Genomic DNA, 26099 nt, shown 5'->3' with positions numbered 1-26099 from the left:
CTTCCACTGGCTGGAGCTGAGCAGACGGATGCTCGCTCACCTTCTCAGAGCTGAGGTTTCCCTGATGAATGCCAACTGTCAGTCCTACAACCATCCTGCAACTGAGCTGATGGATGTGGGCTTTACCACTAACTCTGGTTAACCTCGACGATGAACCGCTGCCAAGACAGAGCTGATCAGGGGAATGACTTCCTGTAACATTGGCAGTATGGTCTCTGATGCAACACAAGTTCAATTCTCCGCAGACGTTTGAAATAAAACAACAATCTGGATTTTTATGGGCAAATCCATCAACGGAGCAACAATAAATGCTGCAGGTGAACAAACAATTACAGCATGTGCCACCTGTATTTAATACAATAATGAACGTTCAAATAATGTTTTAATATAATAAATGTAATACAGTCATGAACCTCCCTTTAGTTGAATTCACCTTTCAATAATATTGATGGGATTCAGCAGTCAGAGAGATTTCTCTGTGATTAATCGCTCTCATATTGACACAGGCTAAAAGACAAACATGAACTCTGAGACTTGTGTGTCTAAAAACTAAATATTTAGTCAGTGTGTAGAATCAGAATGAACACAAAAGTCATTGTCTCATTGTCATTGTCATAGTCAGTGTCTTACCGAGGCTGGTCTGAGAGTTGGGGTTGACGTATTGGTCTTTACTCCATTCTACCATACATTTCAGGATGGACACTAGACATTCAAGGCCTTTCTTTCTCAAGGTCAGCTCCTAGAAAGGGATGGAAAAAAACATTTTAAATGATATAATAATTAACTGTAATATAACTATATGAATAAAGCAAAGTGTTAGGGGGGCAAAGGAGATTCAAAAAAAACAAAACAATCACCTGTAGGGGTGTTGTACCGAGTTCATGGCCACCACGACCCTGCGCAATTTTCGAGAGGTCGTTCACCAATCGCTCAAATATGTTAGCAGCATTCAAGTCACAATCATAGTTCACGTAGATGTCCACCACACTCTGGGCATCTGAGAGAGAGACAGATGGGAAACAGATGGAGGCTGTCAGTGGGAATCTATGAAACAAACACAAACTGTGTACACTGCTGTTATGGAAGCAGCTAAATAATTGTACCGTTTATAAGAGGTTAATTATAATCATTAACTTAATTGAAACCTTTAAAAAAAGTATGATGTGATTAAACACATTGAGCTGACAAGTATTTTGCAAAACATCAGGTTTATGGGCACCAATGACAGCCAGACCATCACAGTACTGACACTAATTAATCAAAGAAATAAAAATAGCCAGTCTTTTTTTCAACAAAAGGAAAAAAGAGAGACAAACCTGCGCATATTCTAGTGAGGGTTTGTATGACCATCCACTTGTGGTCGTAGGAACTTGTGGACGTCTCCAGAATGTACAGGAAAATCTCTTTGAAGAACACCTGCAGACAGAAGCAGTGAAAAAGTGAGACACAACAGCAAATGTACAAGGAGGAATTGTAAGAACCAGCTGCACGATGAAGATAACACGCAGTAATCCCCAGGAGTCCTACTATGCTTTAAAAACACAACTAACTATTATTTATATATTTATTGTCATCGATCAATAATCAATCATAAAATTGCTGTTTAGTTAACAAAATATCAGAAAATAATTTTAAAAAACTGTCAGTGTTTCCTTTTAAGTCCAAGGTGACGTCCTCAAATGTCTTGTTTTGTCCACAACCCAAAGATATTAATTTTACTGTCATCAAGGAGTAAAGAAACCAGAAATGTTTTACATTTAAGAAGCTATAATCAGAGAAATTATACTTTTTCTTTCTTTTTTCTTAAAAAAATGACTCAAACATATTATTCCGTTATGAAAAAGTGAATGAATTTAATAGTTGACAACTGAGTGAGTCACTGATTAAGCCTGGCAGCTCTCACCAGGAGACATTGTAAAGCAGGTGATACAGAGACCCTCAATTGCACTGAGGTGAAAAAATGTTAGAGCAGTCTGTGAGAAACCACATCTCCTGCAGATCTTTTGCATCAGCTGCCTGCTGCTGTGAGAAATGTCGGTGTGAATAAAACTGTATGAGGTGGAAAGACGCTGAAAAGAGCAGGACAACCGAGTCTATTCAGTGCATTAATCATAACATATTAGCAAGGCGTGAAAAGACTACACAGATATAAAAACATTGCTGTAAGAGGAAATGTTCTAATTATAATGCAAGTCATATTATTGCACCCGCTTTCCCTCAAATCTTCCCACTTTATTCATTCATTTCCTGTGCTTCCCTGAACGACTGTTAGCTGCTGGGGAAGGTGTGAAACCATCGCTTCTCATCAAGATGTGGTGGGTGGATATATAAATATAGCTCCTGTACTTAACCATCTAGTTCATCAGGTTTTCCCTGCTTATATGAATAAAAATAGAGCTGTGGAAGACATCTCGGGGCACACGTTGGATTGTGTGAAGTTGCTCTGAAGCACAAATTGGACGAGACCCACACTGAGCGTGACTTCTTCCTCTCAACAATTACTAATCGCATAAGCCAGTTTCACCTGAAGCTAACCTCTACCCATAAATAATAACTGCTACAGCAAGCCCAGCTAATCAGCCAAGATACAAGGAGGCACTTTTAACTTTGCCGTCCAACTCTGAGAGGTGTGTGCAGCAGAGGAAGTGAAGCCTTAGCTTAAAGCTGCTATGTGAAAACAATATTATTGTAAATTATAACAAACAAGTAAGGCAGATGGATAAATGTTTTGTTTTTGTAATGTTTATGTATTGAAAAGATGCAGCTTTTATTTTGTAGACTGCTGTAGTCTGATTATTGGAAGGACTTCTGAATAAAAATTGGAATTTAAATGATGAGAAGTAGCCATGTGCAGTAACATAGATCACTGAAGATGCCATACACCAAGACGCCTCGAGATGCATCGAGAATTGTTTTGCTTTCGAATCGTTGACAGCTGAATTGTAACCGTTTCCAATCATGAGGCCAGTGAAGATTCATATTTCTAATATGTTCACATGCTTGACATATAAAGCAGATTCAGGTAAAACACAAAGTTGTAGTCATGACTGTAGACAATGCTTCAATTATGGATGTTGCTTCAAAGAAGTTACACATTCTAAAATGTGGATGCTTCACAGATTCAGAAGGTCTACACAATCAGCACGGTTTGAAGGTGGGAAGCCAAGATTAGTGTCATCAATTCAGTGCCTCACAATCTGCTCCCCTGCTCCTCAGTTATCGTGTTCAATCATGACAAGAAAGTGTTTTTGCAGAATATTGTGTAGTTCAGCAAAGTTGATCTTTGCCCTTTTGGGTATAAAATGTCATCACTTCAAATTTCTGAAAATATCTGATGGGATAAAAGATGAAGAAACCAGAAATTTTGGACTTTTATAATTAGCGTATGAATTCTTGAGCTATGGACAAAAAAGTATTTTGTGAGGTCAAAATGACTTGATTTTCACTGTTGACCACCTAATTCATATCAGTTCATCCTCAAGTTCAAGTGGATGTTAACGCAAAATTTGATGACATTCCCTGGACACATTCTTCAGATGTTTTCTTTTTGAGCAAGGGAACAACGGACAGCCCAGAGACATAGAAATTGGACACAAAAAACATGGAGGGCGCACTGGTGAAGGTTGAAAGCTTAAAGCAGTGAGTTACAGGCTGTAGTCGTTGTTCAAGATGTTCAAAGACTTTATAAGATGCCTTGAACGAGCAACCGTGAAAAATTTAGATGTCTTACCGTTTCATCCCTTTAATCTCTATTCTGGCAAAGATACTGTTATTTTCTGCAACAGATATATCCATCACTTTCTTTATACTTTAAGTCTGACAAGCCGACAACAGAACCTAAACTTTTTTATTGCAGCAGTGAATAGGCTTTACCTCGATTTGCATCTTGAGGTGCGTCTTGAAGTGGGAGAGCAGAGTGAGGAAAATGGAGAGCGACAGTTCGAAGACCTCAGGCACAGAGGAGACTCCGTTCTTGGACAGGGCCACACACAGGTACTGCTTGATGGCGTTGATGAACATCTCATTAGTCTTGAAAATGGGCCCGGCGTTCTGCAGGATGGACAGGAGCAGCTGGAGGGACAAGACCTTCGATCGCAGCTCATGGGACCTGGGGCAGGGGCGAGATTAGAAGAAGGTTCAGGCAGTGTTTCCATGTATGTGAGGTAATATATAAACACAGCTTTAGTGGTAAAATTATTAAAACTATTTGTCTAAGTCAGGGGAAAAGGTTCTGCTCCAGAGCAAATATTATAGCAGTCCTTTGTTATCATAAAGTCAGTGTGGCTGTTTTAATATGGCAGGAGCTGATAATATATTGATGAAATTAAAACGCAGAGAAAGAGAAAAGACTGTATTTCTGTGTGGTAGTGCATAAAGTGTAAGTTCATGCCTGCATCTCTCGAACTTATACTGTATTGTGTACCCTAACCCTTTGAGAATGAGGCTGGCTCCTGCATTAAACAACTTGAGGGACTTCTTTCCCAGCCATCTGCTCAAGACTCTGGGAACACATCGTTCAATCTGATGAGCATTAACATTTCAGACATACAATACATTCAGCGACTAAAAAAGAAAAGAAGTCTCACTAAAACTAAGTACTAAGTACTCAATTTCACTATCCTTCAAGCAAAGTTAAACCTCACACTGAGACCACATCATACTATACATCTCTCCATCTGAGAGTTAAAATCTTCAACAGCCATCAAAGAAATGCTAGGGCAACTTAATCAAAGCCCCTCTGTGTGTGGAGCCTCAGCTTGTCTGAACTGTTTTTCTGCAGCAGGACAGAAAATCCGAGCTAAAAAATAAAAAAAACATACTTTCAGCTACTTTAAATGCTGAGATTGGCTGCTTCTCTCCGATGTCTTCCATCTCTGGCGGGCAGACAAAGTAGGATTTATGTGGCACAACAAAAAAATGTTGGCTCGACTTCTTCTGCAAGTGTCCCAAAATATGGACGTTTTCCCCCACCAATAGGGCTAAAACATGGGCAATCTCAAGAGCAAAAAAAAACTAGGGTGCACAAATAACTACTGGTAAAATAAACCAATAGTTTAGGAGAAACTGTTAAAAGTTAAATAACACTTTTAAATACAGTATAGTGTTATAGTAAAGACTATATTACTCATAATACTGCAGAAAAGAAAACATGACACTGATGCTCCATTCCAATATGCACACTACCAAACAATTTAGTATGCTAGAAAAGAATAAAATGCACTTTGCCAGAAATACCAGAATGTCTGACTGCATCCAGTCACATTATGCAGCATGCAAGCCAGCGAGAGAGCGCAGACAGATGACAGCTCATTGACAGACGACAGACTCATGGCTGTGTTCCGAATTGCTTAGTTTTTCTTTTAACTTTTAATTTCAATTTCAAGGCACAATGTTATCACTAAGTATTAATTCACAGCTGTATGCATACAGCATGCAACAGTAGATACTTTATAAGGGCAGCTAAAGTAAGTACTAAAAAAAAAAAATAGAAAAAAAAAAATTGGAATGAAACCTGAGTAGGTTGTTGTGATAGTTCAGTTAAACTAATCATTTCTAGGGCATTACAGAGGTAGATGTTAATTAAGGCAAAATGCATAATTTCATTCAAAAGTTGTCGCAATTAAAACAAAACAAAAGACGTTTGCCAAATGTTGTGTGGGACATTTGTGTGTGGGAAGAGCCAGGTGGAGCTCAACACTGGAGTCATAATGGATTCTGCTCTCAGAGATTAGATTTAAACTTTTGGTATTATGAAGTGGATTTATCTTCTATCCTGTTTATCAACCTGACTGCACCAGCACGCTGTGGAGGTGACCTCCATTGTCAGGTGTTTATGTACTATAATGTTGACTGCCGACTGGAGCTGGAGGGGGAATGTGCCTGACTTCACGTAAAGTAGCAGAGAGGAGATGGGAAAAAAAACAGAGAGAACGTGAGACTGACCTGAATTCAAACACACAGACACAACTTCAGTGCTCACTTCAGCTAACGCACAATAATCTGACTGTTTTGGGGCAAATGATGACTGACGTCAGCAACATTTTATTGCTGAAGTTGAAAGCACCATTAAACAACCACCATTACTGATGTCAATCTATCAGACCTGACTCAGGCACAAATGCTGACGGAGGAGGTTATGTTTTTAAGTTTTATTAACGTTATGTTCAGCCATGTTTACTGACTTCCTTCCTCATCTCTTGCTCTCTCCCAGAGGTTATAACGCGGACAACCAAATTAAACACACCGTTATCTTGAGCAAACTTGTGGATTTCTCTGGGTTTGAACATTGTTGGAGGACATTGAGATAACGCAAGTACACAACCAAACAAACTACATAACAAAAGGTCTATCTGTTTTTAGATGCAAAAATGTTACATATTACATATTATATTGGTGTAGTAAGGACACAAAAAGGAAATGTAGAAGCTCATTTCACTTTGTATCATTTTCAAAATACAATTGAACCACATTATCTTTAACAGAGACTTTACATAAATCTGATAATCTCTGCTCATGAGTAACAAAAGGACAGCTTTGTACATTCAAATCATCATAGATGTTCCCCACAAAAAGCACATAAGAATCCTTCTAGTGAACGGAAATGTACCTTCTGATCCAACATGATAACACAAAGTAGTTTCTGCTTGTTAAGGTAACAATAATGCAGCTTTTCAGCCTGTTTGGCGTGTGTGTGTGTGTGTGTGTGTGTGTGTGTGTTTGACAGGGAGTGCAACATCACACAGAGAAATCTTGTTAGGAGGGTAAAAGGTTTTTTTTTGGCGGTGACATTGGCCTTGAGACACACAAACACACACACTGGTCTTTTTTTTTTTTAAATGCACAAAAATTCTAGAATGGACTGAGCTTATATATTGCCCACTGACATGAAAAATTGAAAAAAGATTAGATAAATAAAAAAGTAAACAAACAACATTCACTCCGCAGACACTGTGCGAACTGAGTTACACGCAGAAACCAGATGCAGGAAATCCTGTTTCACAAAAGCTGCCGCTATCAGGGCGAGCCAATTAGATTGCTCTATTTTGTCAAACCAGAGCATGGTCAGAAATAATACCCTGAATGACGGTAAAATCTGATTATTTTTCCCCTTTCTGGTGCTTTGAAAAACGGGAACAGTTAAAAAGGGGACTCTCGTGAAACTAGGAAGTGATTCAGAAAACGCTGAGCAATGCCTCATTGTCTCCATCACAGTTTATCTAAACACTATCGTTAGCACTGGAGCAGCGCTCATTATGAAGGATGACTCATGTCTATTCTTATCCCTGACACACTCACACAGAATCATCACCATTGGGGGGGGTCAAGTCATGGTGGCTTGACTAACAGTGCAAAACTGAAGCAAAACAAAGTGATCTTTTAAAAGATCAACTGTTTTCTCTAAGCGTTTTTTGGCCTTTATATGGCTTTATTGATAGTGCAGATCAAGAGATAACAGGAAACAGGATAAGAGAGAGGGGGAGTGACACACAAAGACCAGGCAAATAATACTGTAATAAAATGTTTGCACAAACAGAGAATTAATTCTTACTTAGGATCAGGTGGTCCATCTGACAGTGGCTTCATCGACAGCTTGCAGAGCGAGCGAAAGACCAGGAAGGCATCTTTCTGGAGGATGTGGGAAAACTTTGCCCCTGGCGGCTGGCCTGGTGCTGCTCCCGATTCCTACAGAGAAACAAAAACAATCAAATCAGTGTGCAGTTAGCAACATCTAACATCTTCCATCCTACTAAACAAAATGTGACAGTGAACTCCAGCTAACAATGATCACGCGTAAATATCAAACACATTACACTTATGAATTCAGCATGTTTTCCTTAAGCATCTCTGACCATCTTTCACCTGAGTGTCATTGGACGAGACAGACAGTCTGTCATCAGGCAGCGAGGGGGTGAAGCTGGCAGAAATAGGTGTGCCAGGGATGCCGTTGGCGTGGACATGCTCACTGTCGCTACCCAGGGTGCCCTCATCCTCCAGGGAGCTCTGCGTGCCCTCCGTCACCGCTTCAGCTGGCTCTGACTCTGCGGGCTCGCTCTCACCACCAGACTCTTTGGTGTCGGAGCAAAGATTCGTAGGGTCCAAGCAGTGCCCTGTGGTGATGATGGAGCAGGGAGGAGTTGGATTGAGGCAGATACTTAAACACCTTTAAAAAGATCCATTAGCAGGACTTCAGGTTTTATGACCAACAACGGCGACATCATATCGTCAGTTTGATGTTATGTTCTGGTCAAGTACAAATGACAGGGGCACAGAGAAAATCTAAGCAGCATGTAAGAGAACTTTCAGGTTCAGAGGAGATGCTAGAGTGCATTTCTGTTCAAGATCCTCCTGACCATTAAAGCCTGCTCGTCAAATTGTTGCTCAAGGCTAAAAATGTATTTGAAAAAGGAAGCCAAAGCACTATTCTTTGTGTGTACTACTTAATAAAGCTTTTTTGTGCAGCTATAGACAAATAAAGGCTTTTATTATGTGATGCACACAAAGACTGGGTGCTTTTTGTCTGCATCTAAAGGAACTTCAGGGAGCTTGCCCTGACAGCCTCCCAGGAACTTGGGCAGATTTTTTCTTAACAGACTGCCGTGTGTCCGGGTTTAGAGACTTTCACATTTCCTTTACAGACACATTTTGTACCCAGAGAGTTGCTTGTTATTTATCAAACAAAAAGGCACCGGCCTGGAAGCACATTTCGCTTGTCACTTGTTCGCTGAGGTGCAGCTGGTATAATCAAAGAGCACCTCGCCCCTTTTTCGATACACATTTAATAAAGGAGAGGAGTATTGTTCGTGTGGCCGATTCCACGGCTCAGCTGCATTCTGTTAGATCATCAATTTATAAGGGTCGGTTTGCAGTTTGCAAGGTGAGGAAGTGCACATTCAGATAACCTGTACTCTACAGAAAAGTCAAAGAAACAAAGAGCGTGCAAAGTGAACAAACTCACTGAACAAAAGAGCAGAAGGGTAGTTGTTACTTTAACTTATGAGGCTTCTCTATAAATATCTGCTGGTCTCGGCTTGACTTAGTTTGACTCGGCACGACAGCCCAGCGCGGCAGAGATTTGCATTTCCATTACAACAGGGATTCCTGCTTGAAGGTGTGTCTTCAACTAATGATGCGCTTGTCTTGCAGCTGTAAACACTCTTCCTCCCTGCAGTACCATCAAAGAAAAGCCGCTAGCAAAGCTTTTTGATAATTTAGTTGTAAACTAATTTAATTTCGTAAAAAATCTTCACAATAGGAGTTATTTTACAGCTGTTATTGTGAAGCAGGGAAATCAGGAAATATTCGGATTTCACCAACAGTAAGTTAACACGACACCTAAAGCGCGGCATAATTGAGCCTGTGGAAAAGCTATACACCACAACAAATACATTCACTAGGCAGTTATCTTAAGGCGGACTGTGCAAGTAACCCTTTGCTTTGTGCTTTTATTTTCCTAAATTAGTGAATGACTCCCACAACATTTGTTTAACATAAGTGGTTAGAAGTGAAAGCTAATTATGCTGAACACTGCGTACAGAACAGATCTCACCTCCTGCAACAGTGTTGACCACCTCCTGCAGAATACTCTGTACAATCTCCTGGGCTTTCTCCTCATAGTTTGGGGTCTCCGCATCCTCCTCTTCACCTCTTTCTGGATGCTGCTGTGCTGCTGCATCTTAACAAAACATACACACAGCTTAAGAAAAAAACACTAACCTTCTTTATTGACTAAAAGGTGTATAAGGCAATCACAGCCGCTCTGCTACAAGCATAATGCCTTCCAACATGCACAAAGATACAACGTGGTTGACGGACTATTTTTAATCCGGCTCTTCATATTCTACAGCAGTGAAGGAGCCATTGTAGTGCTGAATATGGTATCAAATGTTTATAAGAGGAAACACTTCTGGCTGCTTAGTTTTCTTTTAACGAAATCGCACAACATGTCAGTAGGGAGGCTTTTATTTTGCAGATTAAGGGTGTTTATTGTAACTTTGGATGTTGTTTTTGGCAAACACACCTGTACCTCAAGAATGTTTGGCATTCTTAATAGTTTTATACCTCATTTAAAAAGCACACAACTTTTGAATATCGAGGACAGAACATGTTTATTCAAAATCGCTAACATATGAATTCAATATAGCATGCAGAACAGTGAAATAAATCTCTGTAATCAGTCTTACTCTGTGCTGCTGCAGTAGCTTGATCTGCCTCAGTCTGTTCGTTTTCAGCTACGCAGAAATCAGAACCATTCTCTGGATCTGGGCTCTCGTAGACCGGACCCTGTTCTCCCTGCTCCTCCTGCTCCCTCTGCTCCTCCTGCTCCCCCGACACAGTCCTGCTGCTGCTCTCCTGGGCGGGTGTGGCGGGTGTGGAGGGTGTGGATGGGGTGGATGGGATGGTGAGGCTAGGAGTAGGAGGGGTGACGGGCCCGTTGGCCTCCTGGGCCTGACCCTTAGCTGGCGGGTGGATGTGAGTCTGGAGCTGGGGGGAGTCTGGCTCAGTGTGCTGGGTGACCGGAGAGTGCTGCCGGTGACGCTCTCTCTCCAGCTGCTTTGCTTCCTGCAGCTGTGGGGGGGGGGGGGTGCAACAGAAACACACACACACACACACACACACACACACACACACACACACGTACAAAAAATAAAATAAAATGAAAACAAAAAAAGCACACATACACATAGAACAGGAAGAGCATTCAAAGAACAGGAACATGCAACACACACACATACGCACACGAAGAAAAAGACAGATTAAGACTATGTCAGCAAAGTCATCCCAACAATTACAAATCTGAACAACCTGTCTAGAAACCTTGAGGGCTCACTGAACCCAAAGAAGGGTCACAACACTTTCAGTGAAAAAGACGATGGTTCTTATAATTTTCAAGATTTCTTAATATCTAGAAGGTGTCAGCATACATTAAATGTAGACGCTTGTTCGTATGGAAATGTATATGAAGTCGCACTCACTGAGAGCTAGGACATGCTACTACAACAGCGATGGGACAAACTTTGTGGAAATCGATTCATGCTGGCTCGTGTGAACTGGGTCTATTTCAGTCGGCTGGAGGAAGACGGTGTTCTCTGATGGAAAATGGCTCATGCAGCCGTGTCCTGGCTGATGCGTCATGGCTGACTTGTGTTACCACTGCTTCTGATATGGTGTACTGGAAAAGTGTTGCTGTGCTCTAGCTTGGTGGGTCATGAGCTAAAAGTGGGTCACGAGACATTTGCACACGGTTTGTGGCCTAAAATGTGATGTTAGTGAATACTGTGTTACTTCTGATAATAGATTGTAAAGTTAACTATCTCTGCTGCAGATCTCTGAGGGGAAACAAATATGCGGTTACACACTTCACTATTTCATAGCAGACACCAATACAAGTTCCAGAAAAGAGAGCAAACAGTTACAAGCGGTGGAAGTTCTCTCAGCCAAGCTAAATTAACAACAGCCCATGGTGCATTTTCAATCCAAGTGCATTTGTAGATTTGTCGGGCATAAATGTGAAGAAAAAAAAAAGAGAGAAAATATAGACTTGAGGGGGAACAAAGAGAAAAAGCACAGTAACTAAAGAGAGACATTGGTCACAGATGAAAATGTAAACAGTGGGACACATTTACAAAACAGTGGTGATAGATGGAGATCCTTCAGTCTATAGCAGACTAGTTTCTCAATTAATATCCGTAATTAACGGCATAAATCTGCCGAGTGCAGCGACACTGAGAGCAAATGCGAATTTCAGTCAGTTTCATCTCCCTTTCAAGACATAAGTCACAACTACACAATCTGCTTTATGCCGTTTCTTCATAGACTGTCTCGTGAGGAGAACCAAAAACTGCTTTCCACATCTCTTTCGCACACAAACTCCTTTTATTAAACCCATTATGTATTGTTTTTAAAACCACGCTTCCGCAAGCTGTTCAGCTCTAATTAAATGAGCCTGCTGCTGGTGTCACATTTAAATGTAAGCAAACTAAACTCAATGATGTGGCATTCTGAATGAAACAATTAGTATTGAATATGAGCAACGGTAACAAGGCCAGACGATGCACCTCGGCTGGAGGGGACAGGCGAGGCAGCGCAAACAAACTAAGCTCATTATTTAAATGCCATCTCAGTCGGATAGTGAAGGCTGAGTCGGTGTGAGAGTGAGCCAGACGAACGCTGTGTGTGCCTGTGTGTGATCACACCATGCTGAGCTGCAGTCAGGAGGATACATCTACATACAAACACAGAAAGTGGATCTCCCTGTGCAGCAGCACAACACTACGCAGGCAGTGACAACACAACAATAGGCCTCTGCCTCAAAGTCTGCCTTGTCTTTCTATCTCTACCCCTGACTGCTTCTTTATATTTCTCCGTCTGGTTGTGACTCAAAACCAGTTGCTCATTGTTCTAAAATAACTATATTAAGCCTTTGGAGAGACAGAATGTAACAACAAATCTGTCAGGAATGAGACAAGCTGGCTGACCTGCGGTAAAACACTAAACACACCCCGGTGTGAATGTAAACTAAAATGTAAATTGGTGCAGGAAAGCGAAAATGATTTGTAGGCAAGTCAACAAAAGCCACGGCAAGCATATGGTGGAACACAGCATACCTGCTCCTGTGCAGTGCAGGAGCAAAGGAGGAGAATGTATGAGTGCATGAATGGGTGAGGATAAAGCGTAATGCGCAAACACAGATACACAGAGAAGAGTTTAAGAGTTCTGATCAGGCAAGTCACGGCAGTCCTGCACGCTTTACCTGGCGGTCACGCTTTCTGGAGGCCAGAGACCAAGATAGCTTGTGATTTGTAAGCTATGTGTCCAAAAGGAAGGGAGGGAGGCAGGTGAGGAGGGGAAAAGTGTCATTCAAAAAGAAAAAGATGACATTAGAGCAAGCTTTTGTTTTGAAAGGCAACACCTAAAATGTCCCTCTGGACACAAAGCAAACAGCAGATTTCAATTAAATCAGGAAGACCAAAGAGAATCATGTTTTTCATTATATTATAATCCAATCTGACTCCATGCCAAAACAGATTTACATATAATTTGTTGCAGCAGTATTAAACTGCAACCTCCCAGATTGTTTGATTTGTTTGATCCACAGAACAGCTATTTTTTCCTTTATTGTGAAATTTCATCAGAGAATGGCTCAAGGGAGGAGTTGCCCTCTCTCTCACTTTTGTGGGTCTGTCTACATAAACAGCATTCTGTGTTACAAGTGAATGTTTTCAGACGATTGAACATACTGCTTGATTCTCCATGCGTGCAAAGATGACGTTGAGCATCTGTGTGAGCGTGGCCTTGGCCGTGGTTTGGTTGATGAGGTTCTTGCTGGCCAGGTAGATGTTGTAACACGTGCGGACGGCCTGCAGCACGGTGCCCTCGTGGATTTCTATGTGCTGGGAGGTCACCGCTGTCAACAGAGCCTGGAGGAAAGAGCAAATAGAGGAATTGAGAGAAGGTTGAAATTGACAGCAAACTAATACTATTGTCAATTTTTTAAAATCTAATTTTGTTACATGCACACATTAGATCCCTAGTTAACTCTGTTCAGGAGGTACTGGACCAGCTCTCTGTCCAAAGGGTCAGATCTCTATACCTACAAGCTGTTGCTTCAATATGGATTTAACAAAAAACTTTTATTCTGTTATCTTCAAGTTTTTCAGATGGGCCAGGGGAAGATTTTTGCACATGTAACCTCGACACATTTGCCACATACCAATATGTCTCTAAGGTCTTTTCACGCATGTGCTTTACTCTATAAATGCTCTGGAATTTTGCATGTCTGTGTCAAAGAGTCCTGAATACCGCTGGGAAAAGGTTCAAGGTTGAAAGTTCATTTAAACAGTCATTTTACAACACTAAGGTTGGAAAACGGAATTAAGTTGAAGTCCCTTTTATGCTATAAACAAACAAACTGTACATGGTAGAACTGTGAGCGTTCTTCTACTGTTGTGGCAGCACTTTGAAATTCACTCCTAAAAACAAACAAACAAAAATAAACAATCTAGAGGAATCAAACTAAATTTCTGAGGCCAGCTATTGTCGTCCGTCACACTTTGGTGTGAAAGATGCAGAAAAATTGCTACCAACCCCGCTTCACACATGACTCACCTAATCATTACTTGTCTGCCTTCAAATAATCACATTTATAACATAATTATACCCCAACTGCATTAGTCTTTTCAAATGACAGATTAGTCAAAAGCTAAAACAGTGTTTAAAAACTGAAAAAACTGCTAAAAACAAACTGGTTTTTTCTCATGACTGATGCCAAGCGCTTGCTAAAGGTGGGAAATGTTGCTACTTTGGTTGTGAATCGCCGCAATATAACTACAAATTGACTCAACCTGACTCATAACAATAACACAGCAGAATTGTCTGCAATAACCAAAAAGCAGTTACTTATTGATCAGGAATTAATGTAACTGAATCAGTAAACACGGCTGCATAAAGTGATTAAGATATAGAGATCCGCTGCTGAAAATCATAACTGCGATGGCAACTTCAAGCACTCTACAGTTGCTTACTATGTGTGTAATGACCCATGATGTCTCAGAAGAAGAGGACAGCAACACACCTTAATGATCTGTAGCTGAACGCCCTCATCAGTCTGTGGCCCCTGGAAACAGGCGCAGATGGTCTCGATGATCCTGTCGATGAGCTTCTTGCCCGGGGCCGTGCTGTCTGGGGCGCTGCCTGTCAGGTGGCCATACGCTATCAGCTTCTACAAGGCGGATACATATGCAAACACATACACACAACTTGTGATGCCCAAGAACATGACCTGCTCGCCTTCACTGTCGTGATGATTTCTGCACAATTCTTCAGCCTGAATGTTTATCTTTAGTTGTCTCACTTTAAACAGATATTGCAAATAACAAGCCCAGCATATAGTACTATGCCATACAGACACAGTCATGGAAATATGGAGGTCTGCAGTCCAACTTGTCCCGCCACTGACCTGTAAACAGTCGAGCGAGGTGATGACGATGCGGGGACATTTGGACTGACATGCCAGCTCAAACGGCAAGAAGTACTTGTCGGCTTCTATGAAGTTGGTCTTTGATTTGATTGGCGGTAGAGTGCTGGAACCCGATTTGCTGTCTCCACTGGGCGGACTACAGTAGGAAGGAACAACAGGAGAGAAGGAGGGACGATGAGATAAAAACAGTGATCACACATCTGTCAGAACGGAGAGTCACTAGAAAAGAAGCAGTGTTCAGAAATCAGGCTGACACACTCACACTCCCCTTGACAACCACGCATGGCTAACAGTGCATGAAAAAGTGACTGCAAAGAGTCTCTCACTGTACAGAACAACCTCTTCTTATGTACAGCTGTAACAGGACACGTTAAATCCAAATACTTCTTGTCCTGCTCCTCAGGAAAATGCAGACCAACAAAATCTTTATTACGATGAATTTAATGTAGTGCCTGACTGCTTCAAATTTTTCACTTGATCTCTCCTAGGGAGGGGCACTAATCCCTGAGGTTCGTTATTCAGCCTCAGACCTTGCCACATGTTCATGCTGACAAAGCATCTCCCGCTAAGCCTTAAATCAAAAGATACAGCTATTATTTTTTTCCTGAATTCTTAAAGACCAGAAACATAAAGTATGGACCATTGCACTCAGCAGCCATGTGTCTACAGCTTCCCTGAGCACAACCACCACACCCAGACTGTAGAGAGGAGGGAGGGAGGGAGGGAGGGAGGGAAAGAGGGAGGGAGGGATGAGAGGCATTGTTTATGTCTTGGCAGTAAAAAAGGATGACTTCAGCTCTTTTAAGAGGGACGACCTCAGTGAGTATAGCCGGGCACCATCACAGACAGAAAGAGAAGACGAGGATGAAGGATGAAGTGCCTTGTAAAGGAAGGGAAAGGGGATACAATGTTATAAAGAGAGCTTTTGAACACAAAGAGGAAACAGACAGGAGTAGCATGAATTAAAGAGGAATTAGCGAGAGATCAAGAGATCATAGAGCTCATAGAGAGTAACAGACGAAGGGAGGAGGTGTGAGGAGCTTAGAGAAGGAAGGGAACCGAAAAAAAACAAAAGAAGAAAACAGGCAGTGAGCGCCAAAATTAAGGAGTATTTAGAGTAGAAATAAGCTACAGGAAAAATTACAAAAACATTGAATTTTGGAAAAATGTGAATCTGTCTAACACCCCTTTCTTCATGTTCAGAATCCTTTTGGACAACGAGATCAAAGCGGAGCTGTGATTCAGCAAAGAGCCTTCGCGCCGTCGGCTCAGCTGTGTGGTGTGACCCAGCCTCCATCTCTCTCAGCTATTGTGTTGTCTGTCTCCAGGGAGCTCGTCTCCTCTGGACTCCCTGCTTAATGTCAGCTGGCCTGCTCTCTCCCTTATAATCAGCTCGACGTCAGACTTAGCCTGCTTATAAAACATAATATGGCCATCAATTTTCAGTCAGACAGCAGGGTCTGCATCAACAACTCCCTGGTGCTGTCGTGGGGTGGCGCTTTTGTAGCTTGCAGCACGTATTTTGTCATGGAAGTGGACGACACGTGACAGCGAATCAATACAATATGACTAATGTTATATGATCAATGTCGTCTGGTCTTTGGTTAGTAATGCATCTTAAATGCTGAGTTTGATGGTTTATCTTTGACCTTGGAAAAAAGCAGATACACTTTGGTTTCTTTGGTGAGAAACAAGATACAACTTGTTTGTTACTGGGGTTCAGGGGTGCTTGTAAAAGGATTTTGTTACGTGTTGACAGAGCCAGGCTTGCCGTTTACCCCTTTTTTCTAGACTGTATGATTATCAGCCCGCTTGCTATAGCTTCATATTTATCAGATCTAAGTGTGTTAATCTGGTAATTTAAACTCTTGTCAAGAAAGTTAAATATGTTTTCCTTTTACTTTTCTTGCTTCAAGACAACATGGCTGAGATTATCTAAGAGTGCTGAGAATATGGGAAAGTATGATAATCTACAGTTGACAAATTAGCAAATTTGATTTGATGATGATGATGAAGAAGCAATTAACTGGATTGTTCTGTAGATCTTAAAAGTTTTCTTTCGCAGGTTGGTGAAAATGTATAACATCAAGATGTTTATATCTACAGTAAAACAAAATTGCTTATAGAGTGAGACATTCCCACCAGTGCTGTTGTGATTTTAAAAATGTCTTTGTGAAATCTGTCCTCGTATGCGACTATGCTACAGAATGAATGCACAAAGGGAAGCAATTTAAGTAGGACTGCAGGCTCACAAAAAATATATCTGTATTGCTGGTTTGAACTGCGAGACTATTGCATCTATATAACCAGAAAAATGGGTGAGAGCTGTAAAGTACCTGAGATGAATCCAAATGCAGCAGCGTTTTTGTATGAGCTGGGTGTGGCTGCACACATTGTCTACATCTATCTATCTTTGATCTAGAAGACCCAACCTTAGGGGCAAAATTTGAATGAAGTTGGGTACTGGTAATGCTAATTTTGTGAGAATGGAAAAGCTGCAGAGAAATAATGGGCAGTGAATATGGAGCAGGGTGACAGAGGGGAAAACGGTGAGGGATAAAAATGTGAGAGGGAAGTAAAAGTGAAAACTGCAGGAGGAAGAGAGGATGGGGAGGAGGAGAGGTGGCACTCATGCTACGTTTCATTCCAAAGCCCACGTTACTTGGCAGTCCAGACATGAGCACGCACACACACACAATCACACACACAGACTTTCAAAAACAAGTTCAGCATTAGGCAGGGGTTCGTGAAGAAAGCCATTAATGAGAAGGCAAGGGGCTGCTGAGAACAGGCCAGGCAGAGAGGCACAAACAAAAACACACACACACACACACACACACACACACACACACACACACACACACACACACACACACACACACACACACACACACACACACACACACACACACACACACACACACACAGCTCTAATCCCCTTTACTAGTCTGAACACAGGCGAAAGCAACAGTGAGGCTTGCAGTTGAGCCATGCATTTTACAGTGCCTGAACACACACAGAGATAGACAAAACCCCATCAAATGACCCTATGTGCCTTATTGTGTTATGTAATTAATCAATTACTTACCTTAATTTTTCTGATTCTTCTTTGATTTCCTCTGAAAGAGAAAAAAGGGAAAGGAAGATATTGTAATTAGTCAAGTCTGCCATATTTTATAGATAATTACAACACAGGGAGTGGAGCGCATATCAGGCCTGGCAGCACAGAGGATACAACTTATTTATGAAGGCCACACTTTTTGGAAATCTTCTCTAAAAACTATGGAATGCACAAGTGTTTGCACCTCAGATCAGATTCCGTTTTTAAGAGCTTTTTAGGAAGCTGAGCTCCCTGCCAACTATGGTGTGCTGACACATGCAGCACACTGCACACACCTCACACGTTTGGTTTTCTAGACACAAGAAAAGCACTCGGATTAAAAGTATTCGAGCAGACAAATGTGTGCAGTGTGTCTTTGTGTCGTCATGGTGAGGGGTTTGTTGACGTCCTGCCACCAAGCAGAAAGAGGCCTGGTCAGTGTATGGCCTCGGCTGCGGCTGCCGTTGCAATCATTATTCACTCTGCGCCTTGTCCATGAGCCAGGCCAACATTTGTGTTTATTTCACAGATCTCCAGGCATGAAAGCAGTTGTATGAACTTGCTGAGCACTGGCACAGAAGAGCAGGAAAAAAAAAAAAAAAAAGACAGACAGACAGAGAGGGAGGGAGGGAGGGAGGGAGGGAGAGATGAGAGAGAAAGAGACAGAAATAGAGCGAGAGCGAGCGAATGAGAGGCCAATTGGTACTAGACATTAAAGGGGGCCTTCAATGAGGAAGCTTTTTAAAACACAGTGGCAATCGGCAGAGTCCTCACAGAATTGCACCAGCCTGCAATGGTTGGGAAAAACCCCAGCAATGCAATGACAGCCCAATTATTTCACTGCTAGGAGGCTAAGAGTCCTTTCAAAGAAATCCACTTGGCGAGAATATTTAGCGCTTAACACTCCGTAGAATTAAATCAGGGATTGTCTCAACCGTGTTTTACTGTACTAACCGTGAGGGACATGAGGGGAAATAGTCACGAAGAGAGGGAGCAAAGCCAAGTGTTGCTTTTGATTTGGAGCCGTCTGATGCTAATTTATACATGCAGTTACATACACGCTGTCTCAGATGGCCTTCAGGACTTGTATGAGTCCCCCATGGATCCTAATCTGGCATGAGATCCGAGCACAGATCATCTTGTCAACTTTTCATGTCATTACTCTGAGACAGACTGAACGGGGTTTGTGGATCTATGACCCGAGTCTTGTCTGTCTTGTCTGTCTGTCTCTGGCTAATGTGCATCTGTAATGATGGCTGCACTGCACTGGGCAACAAATCAGATAAGACATCATAGATGAGGTACAATAGGGGACGGAATGACTAAATTCAAGATTTCAGTGCTTTTTACACAGAGAATAGGGATATCATTTGTTGATTATTTTTCCTTTAATCAATTGTTTAGTTGATAAAGTGTCCCAGAGCCCAATGTGAGGTCCTCAAATTGCTTGTTTTGCCCAACAATAATCCAACCATACTAAAATTTGTGTCAATGCAGACCAACCTTTATTTTAGAGGCTGCAAACAGCAAACATGGGTTATTTTTCTTATTAATAGCTGATTAATTAACAATATATCTGTAACAAACTAGCGATTATTTTACCTTTTGGTTCATTCTTGAAGATTATTCTCTTCTTTACTGATTGTTTGCTGAAATTGACATTTTCAAATGTTTTGTTATGTCAGATTTCTTTGACCAACAGTATTATATTAAAATCTTTATTTACTATCAGAGACGAGTGAGACAACGTGCAAATATTCAAATTTTTCAAACTGAAACTAGGGAACTTTTCGTATTTTTACTTGAAAATGACTAATTGTTCAATTCATTAAGCATCCCAAAAAGAATGTGAAAAACTGTCTGGAAATATGATGATATTTCTAGCATAAACACCCAATATTTCTTGTATTCACGCCCAATTTGACGGATAAATGGATCGTTGACCTGAAATGCACTTCAGCTGCCACAATAAGACGGAAGGACGGCATTCAGTCTGAAATGAATCTTACTTTGGGCTCAGGCTGACAGACTGATGCAGTCAGTGTGTATGTAGCGAGAGACTTAACAGGAACAAACAAAAACAGAGAGATGCGAGACAGAAACAAACGGATGGAGAGAAATGTGCTGAGAGATACCAGGCACTGCTGAATTTGTTGCAATGATAAAAATGTCTATTATTAGCTTTGTCCTTCTTGTATTTATTGATGGTAACATATTTTGGAAAACCTTGTATTATATTGTGGTTGTTTTATTCCCATTAGACTCTTGTGCCATAACTGTATAAATAGGCTTTGGTTCCTAAGCTAGAGGTTCTCTTAATTAGTAAATAACTATCAGCCATCTTTACAGCTGCTATACATCTTGATGGCACATGCACAGTAGTATAGAATATGACCTGTACTAAATACATTTGATTTGATAATGATCTTTATCATAAATTAATGTGTGACTTATTTCTTATTAAAAGGTCCCATATTGTAGAAACTGACATTTCCTGTTGTTTTTGATTACAAAGCAGCTCTAGGTGCTGTATAAGTCTTGTGAAAGTATCACATCCATCAATTCATGGAGAAATGCCACAGGGCATATGAGGAATCTGTGCCTTTAAATGAGCCGTCAGGTCTTTCGTATGGTTGTGATGTCACTAAGATACAGTCACTGCCCTCGTCTATTCCCCCAGCCTGGCCCTGGTTGCAAAAACAGAAGCAGAGCGGATGCTGAAACACAGTGTGCCTGCTCAGGCCTGAGCGATTCGTCCAATCAGAGCAGACTGGGGGGCCTTAAAGAGACAGGCACTAAAATTCTAAATAATTTACAAAGACATAGAACCGAGAAAAGCTGCATAATTTGTTTTTTTTTGCTTAATGAATGACAACAACAATTAATAGATTATCAAAACTGTTCTTCATACGTTTTCTGTTGATTGACTAATCCATTGATGGTCACTACTATCATAGATATTGTATTATGATGCTCGTGAATATTCAGCAGTCTAATTATCTTTCCCTGTGTATTCCCTTCGAACTTTGTGATTTTTGACAACCAGTCAGCTCAAGAGTTTATTTCACCAAAGTGAATAATCAGTACAATCCAATCTTTTATCTCTCCTGGCTACCCTTTCACTTTAGTGCTACACAAAGCCCAAGATCACAGAGTCGGACCCGAGAGAAAACCAGAGCAATATCACACTGCACTGCACGCCACAGAGAAAAGAAAAAGATCAATGTCCGTCAGCCTTTCTCCGGCTCTGCTCGGTGTCTGTGTACATCTGCTGCTCTGTAGTCCACAATATTAAAGTTGCAGCAGGACTCCAGAGGTCTCTTCTCCAGGATGTGTAAAATTACAACAAGCACTGACCCAGGCTACTGCACTTTCAGTATTAGTTTCACGTCATATGATTTCTGTAGCTCAGGGTTATTATCAGATTTATGCAAATACGCACATAAGTCAAACAAGAAGACAGACAGGCGGGCACACAGGCAGACAGAATGATGGGAGGGGTGGAAATCGTCGTATTGACTGTGTAAGTAACCATCAGATAATTAGCTCGGTGTGTCAGGAGAGTGTTGATGAGGAACTGTCACCCCAGGATTTGAACAGTGAAAACCATGGCAACGGAGGGTGGTGGTGTTGGTGATTAAAGAAAACAGATATATCAGAGCTGGATACTCCTGGGACTGGGCAGGCGACGCGAGCGGCAAATTAAAGCTGTGCGATAACGACTCATCTGCCAGCTACCGGTTTCAAAACAACACATACAGTTATACAGTGCTCGACTCGACACACACGCACACATTCAGACCTGAACAATCTTCTATTAATTTACAACTCTCTCTCCTTTTTAAAAAAAAACAACTAATTAGCCATGCAATAATCCTAACAAATGATGCAATGAATTAACCCAGTATATAAAAGAGACACCTGAAAAGATCACTAAATATAGTCAGATCAGATGTCCCAAAATAAAACAATGGCTTAAAAATTAATGAGCACAATTGATGGAATGTAATTTACTAATCTTCTGTACTTCAGTACAACTTTTGAGTAGAGATTCACTGATCGACCAGCCAAGGACTGGAATCGACCGGTTTTACATGCGTTGGCTCAGAGGATAAAAGATCCCTTGTCTGAGCCACAGCAGCTAACTTTTTATCCCACTCATATGTCAACAGCATCGCATTACACACAGACTCCTTCTGGTTCTACCTTTCATAATAAGAGTCCCGGGTAGCAGGACTTTCAAATAGCTTACAACACGCTATTCTTATGTTTAATAATACATTTAACTTTGTTTGTTGTAAAACTGACTATTAAATAAGTTATATGTGTGTGCATGACGTTTATTATAGTAAAGCAAAGAAAGAAAATCAGGATAGGCCAAAACCGGAATCGGTGCATCTCTAATTCAAATCAAATGTATAATCATTAACAGAAAACTGACGAGTTATATTCATTAAAGAAAAATGCAAAAAGACTCAAGTTATAATTGTGATGGACATTCAAAACTTCATTCAAAAACCTTAATAAAAGCTTTGAATGTTAAAAAAAAAAAAAATTGTCACTTATTAACCAAACCCCACCCTCCCCCTAACTTTCATACTAAAAATTCAGCTGACCATGACGGTGCTACGTTGTGTGCCCTGCTTTGTCCCAGGGCCCTGCTATAATCAAAGGAGAAACAACAAGAGCTGCAGTGGTTCAGTTGAGTGGTTAAACACTGTCGGTGACCCCGAAAGCGACGCAGATGAGACCGAAAGTCTCACTGCTTTCCAATTTGACAAGTCCAAATGAACAAGACTATCGGCCCAGTGAGAGGCTTTTGTGAATCAAGTTATGAAAATGTGAAGCTTAAGAAACAGACTTGCATAAAGCCCAAAACTGATGTCTCCACACATCCATTGTTCTCTTAATACATTTCAAAAATGGCGTTGTGAAAATAAAGTTCACCACTCCACTTCATCCAAACTGACTCAAAGAAACTCTTGAAATGATTGATATGTGCTATTAATGCTTTGGTTGTGAGAATAAATTGCTATCATTTTTTTATCCAAACACTTAACACTAAATTACAGGCATGATTGTGCTGTATCATCAGCATTATCGCTGTATTGATGCTTCAGCAAATGAGAAGAGGATTACCGGCCCTCAGCATGCTTGTGTTAAAAAAAACTCTGAGGCTGGAGCACTGCTTTTACCAAACACCAGTGGGGAAGTGGCATGCATCAGACACCTATTTCACTGACCAGATACATTAGAGGAAGCCATCCTGCTCTCGTGTGAGTGCAGCCCTGATCAGACCTCAACACAAAGCCTCTGAGAGCTCCATAATATATGAGAGCAGCATGCTAAGCCTGAATCACCTTACCCATTTTCCCTCCTCTGTGAGGTACTTTTCACCCTGACTTTGACCCAGATCCTTACAGTAGATGACAGTAAATGAGCATTAATGTTGGCAAATCAAATTTCCCCTTGGAGACATCACCATTTTAAGCCCACATTCAACTCTTATTTCATCATCAGGACCCAAGTGGGTCACACGTAGAAATTTCCTTTTTTCAGTAGTGTATTATCACACTGGGTTACTGCTGTTAACCAATCCAGCACTGACTAAAGTCAGTACAGGTACTATGCAAGGGTGAGCCTTACACTTTGGTTTCAGGTTGTTCAGAGTCAAATACACCCTAAGGTTGTTATCTGTTCAAGGGCCCCCTGAAGCTGCATCTCCACGCTGGGGATAAGGTCAGTCAAAAGCTGGCTAATCATTTCTCCACTCTGCTCAGGAGTGACAGCAGTCTCAAAGCCTGGTAAAAGGCAGGATTGGGCTGAGGGACATACATGAATGCAGACGGGCATAGGCAGGCACACACTCCAGTCAGGTGCTTCCCCACTGTCAGATGATATTTGAGAGCCGACAGTGCTAACAGCCTTTGTCCTGCTGGTAGGGAAATAAATCACTTCCTGAATTTCAGAAAAACAATCAGTCCTGCAACCCCCTTCTACCGTCTTGTTACCACAGCACACATGAAAGTTGCTGAGTCAATTCTGCCAACTATTATAATGACAAATATCCTCCTCAGAACCATATTTATTATAGAATAACTCCAAGTCTAGGCCTGTCACAGTAACTTTTCTACCTTGAAATAAAAGCTCCAGAATCACTTTGATGGTACGGTATCTTGTTATACGGTGAATGGTGTCTCCATCTCAGCCACTCCGCCCCCTATCACTTGTTTTTACACTATGTAACTCGAGTTGGAGGGTAGGATCACTGCGTTACCTACATATTTACGTCAACATACAAGTTTACAACACACAATATTGGAATGATGCAATGAGTTTTGTTTGTAGTTAGCACCTACATTACGTCTTAAAAATTGTCCCAGACCTGGAATTTGTATTAACGACAGTGGTGTTGCAGTCATAAACTGTGGCGGCGGTGAATCTCACAAAATGCTTTTTTTACAAAATGTTGCCTTCAGACATTTTTGTTTCACTGAGGGTAAAAGAGAGTTGTCTATTTCCTCTCAGAAAAACAAATACGATAAATAAAAATTGTGGGGAAAAAAACCCTTCGGTTATGCACCCAGGTCATATAACGGTCGGGAAAAACAAGCTACTTATTTTGGCATCATGTTGGTTAAAATGTTCGTGACATTCTTACGTAAACACAATGGGCAATATCAAAGTCTGGTCAAGGTCATTTATATACAACAATAAATCCAAAAGATAAGATATGCGCAGTAAATTGATAACATGGCTGTTCATGTCTTGTGAAGACAACGCTGCACAAACATTGCTCTATGTCAGCCTTTGTGGCAGACTTAATAATGCCAACATAATAGCCTCAGTAGAACAAAGTCTGATATACAACACCTGCACAACAAGGCTGCCTGTGAAAAATACATGAGATGATGACGACATTGACAGAAAAGCTTCAGCAACTCAGCTCAGAATTCATTTCATAAAATACAACCAAAAGCCACCTCTATCACCTCCGATCACAGCTACAATGTTACACTTGCACTGAAAAAATGTGCACCCATGGTACATGTGATTAGTATTGTAGTGTCCTGTATGGACACTGGAGAATAAGTGAGGGGGGCGGATGTTATTACATGAGAGAAAGGCACAATAACCTCACAGCTTCAGGTGACTGTTTATGACTTAGAAGCCCGGATAAACACACAGTGAGCAGAGATGGGTTTCTGCAGCACATTTTATAATGCATGTTTCAAAAGGGGCTTATCAGTGATCCCTTCACTCACACTTACTCTGAGCTACAGCAAAAGCTGATCATGGCTTAGATATATCCAGTGCACAATAGTGTAGTCAGCCTCTTAGGGTGCAAATGTGCAGCTGCGGTAGATAAGGCTGGTGAATCAGCAAGGGAAGTATTTGGGAAGCTTGAGCCAAAGGTTAGAAGTAGGATTGTTGCAGGGTTTCCCAGTTCAAATCCCTCGAATATCTGGTGGAAAATCTGAGCTGAGTGAATGAGAAATGTGCTACTCGTGCTGCGCTTACTACCAAAATCCTTGGAGCAATGCCGTTTACACCCTATTGCTCCAAATGTTAGTTTATGTATCTGGATAAAAGTAAACAGTGTTGCTAAACATCTGTATGCATATTTATTAAACCCCTCGCTGAATAAATAAACACTATGGAGAGGCTAAAACTATACTGTGTATACAGATGATGATGCATTTTTAAAAATTCAACATCCGTTAACACATACAAGCAGAATGATAGTCTGTTTTCATTATGTATCACATCACAGTCCCACTGCTTCTCGCAGTTGCATGACAAAACAACCTGCTCCTCGTCTCTCGCTGCTGACGAGAGCTGCTCGCAGACTAACTCCAGTCTCCTTCTTCCTGGGCGCCACCCTGCCTATAGTGGCGTGACAAAGCATTCCTTAGCCAGCAGCAGCAGCACAGCACCCTGCTGGGAGTGTCCGCCACGGGGAGGACAGCTCGCCAGAACCATTTACACAGGAATCACAGGTCGCATCTCCACCCCTGGTGT

The 26099-nt window shown here is 41.3% G+C and overlaps 1 protein-coding gene across 1 annotated transcript in view; it reads right to left on the bottom strand.

Moving 5' to 3' along the window:
* arfgef1 (ADP-ribosylation factor guanine nucleotide-exchange factor 1 (brefeldin A-inhibited)) overlaps window positions 1-26099 on the bottom strand; it is a 53535-nt gene that overhangs the window by 15892 nt on the left and 11544 nt on the right. Inside the window, 12 exon segments of the mRNA XM_030397806.1 lie at window positions 631-739; window positions 858-997; window positions 1317-1416; window positions 3874-4108; window positions 7550-7683; window positions 7861-8108; window positions 9548-9673; window positions 10182-10566; window positions 13239-13418; window positions 14573-14719; window positions 14957-15113; window positions 18066-18096. Coding sequence (XP_030253666.1) covers window positions 631-739; window positions 858-997; window positions 1317-1416; window positions 3874-4108; window positions 7550-7683; window positions 7861-8108; window positions 9548-9673; window positions 10182-10566; window positions 13239-13418; window positions 14573-14719; window positions 14957-15113; window positions 18066-18096 — 1992 coding nt within the window.

Source organism: Sparus aurata, chromosome 19 (assembly GCF_900880675.1).
Source record: "Sparus aurata chromosome 19, fSpaAur1.1, whole genome shotgun sequence".
Taxonomy (NCBI): Eukaryota; Metazoa; Chordata; class Actinopteri; order Spariformes; family Sparidae; genus Sparus; species Sparus aurata.
Note: the sequence above shows the minus strand (reverse complement) of the source record. Positions and strands in the feature narration are given on the sequence as shown.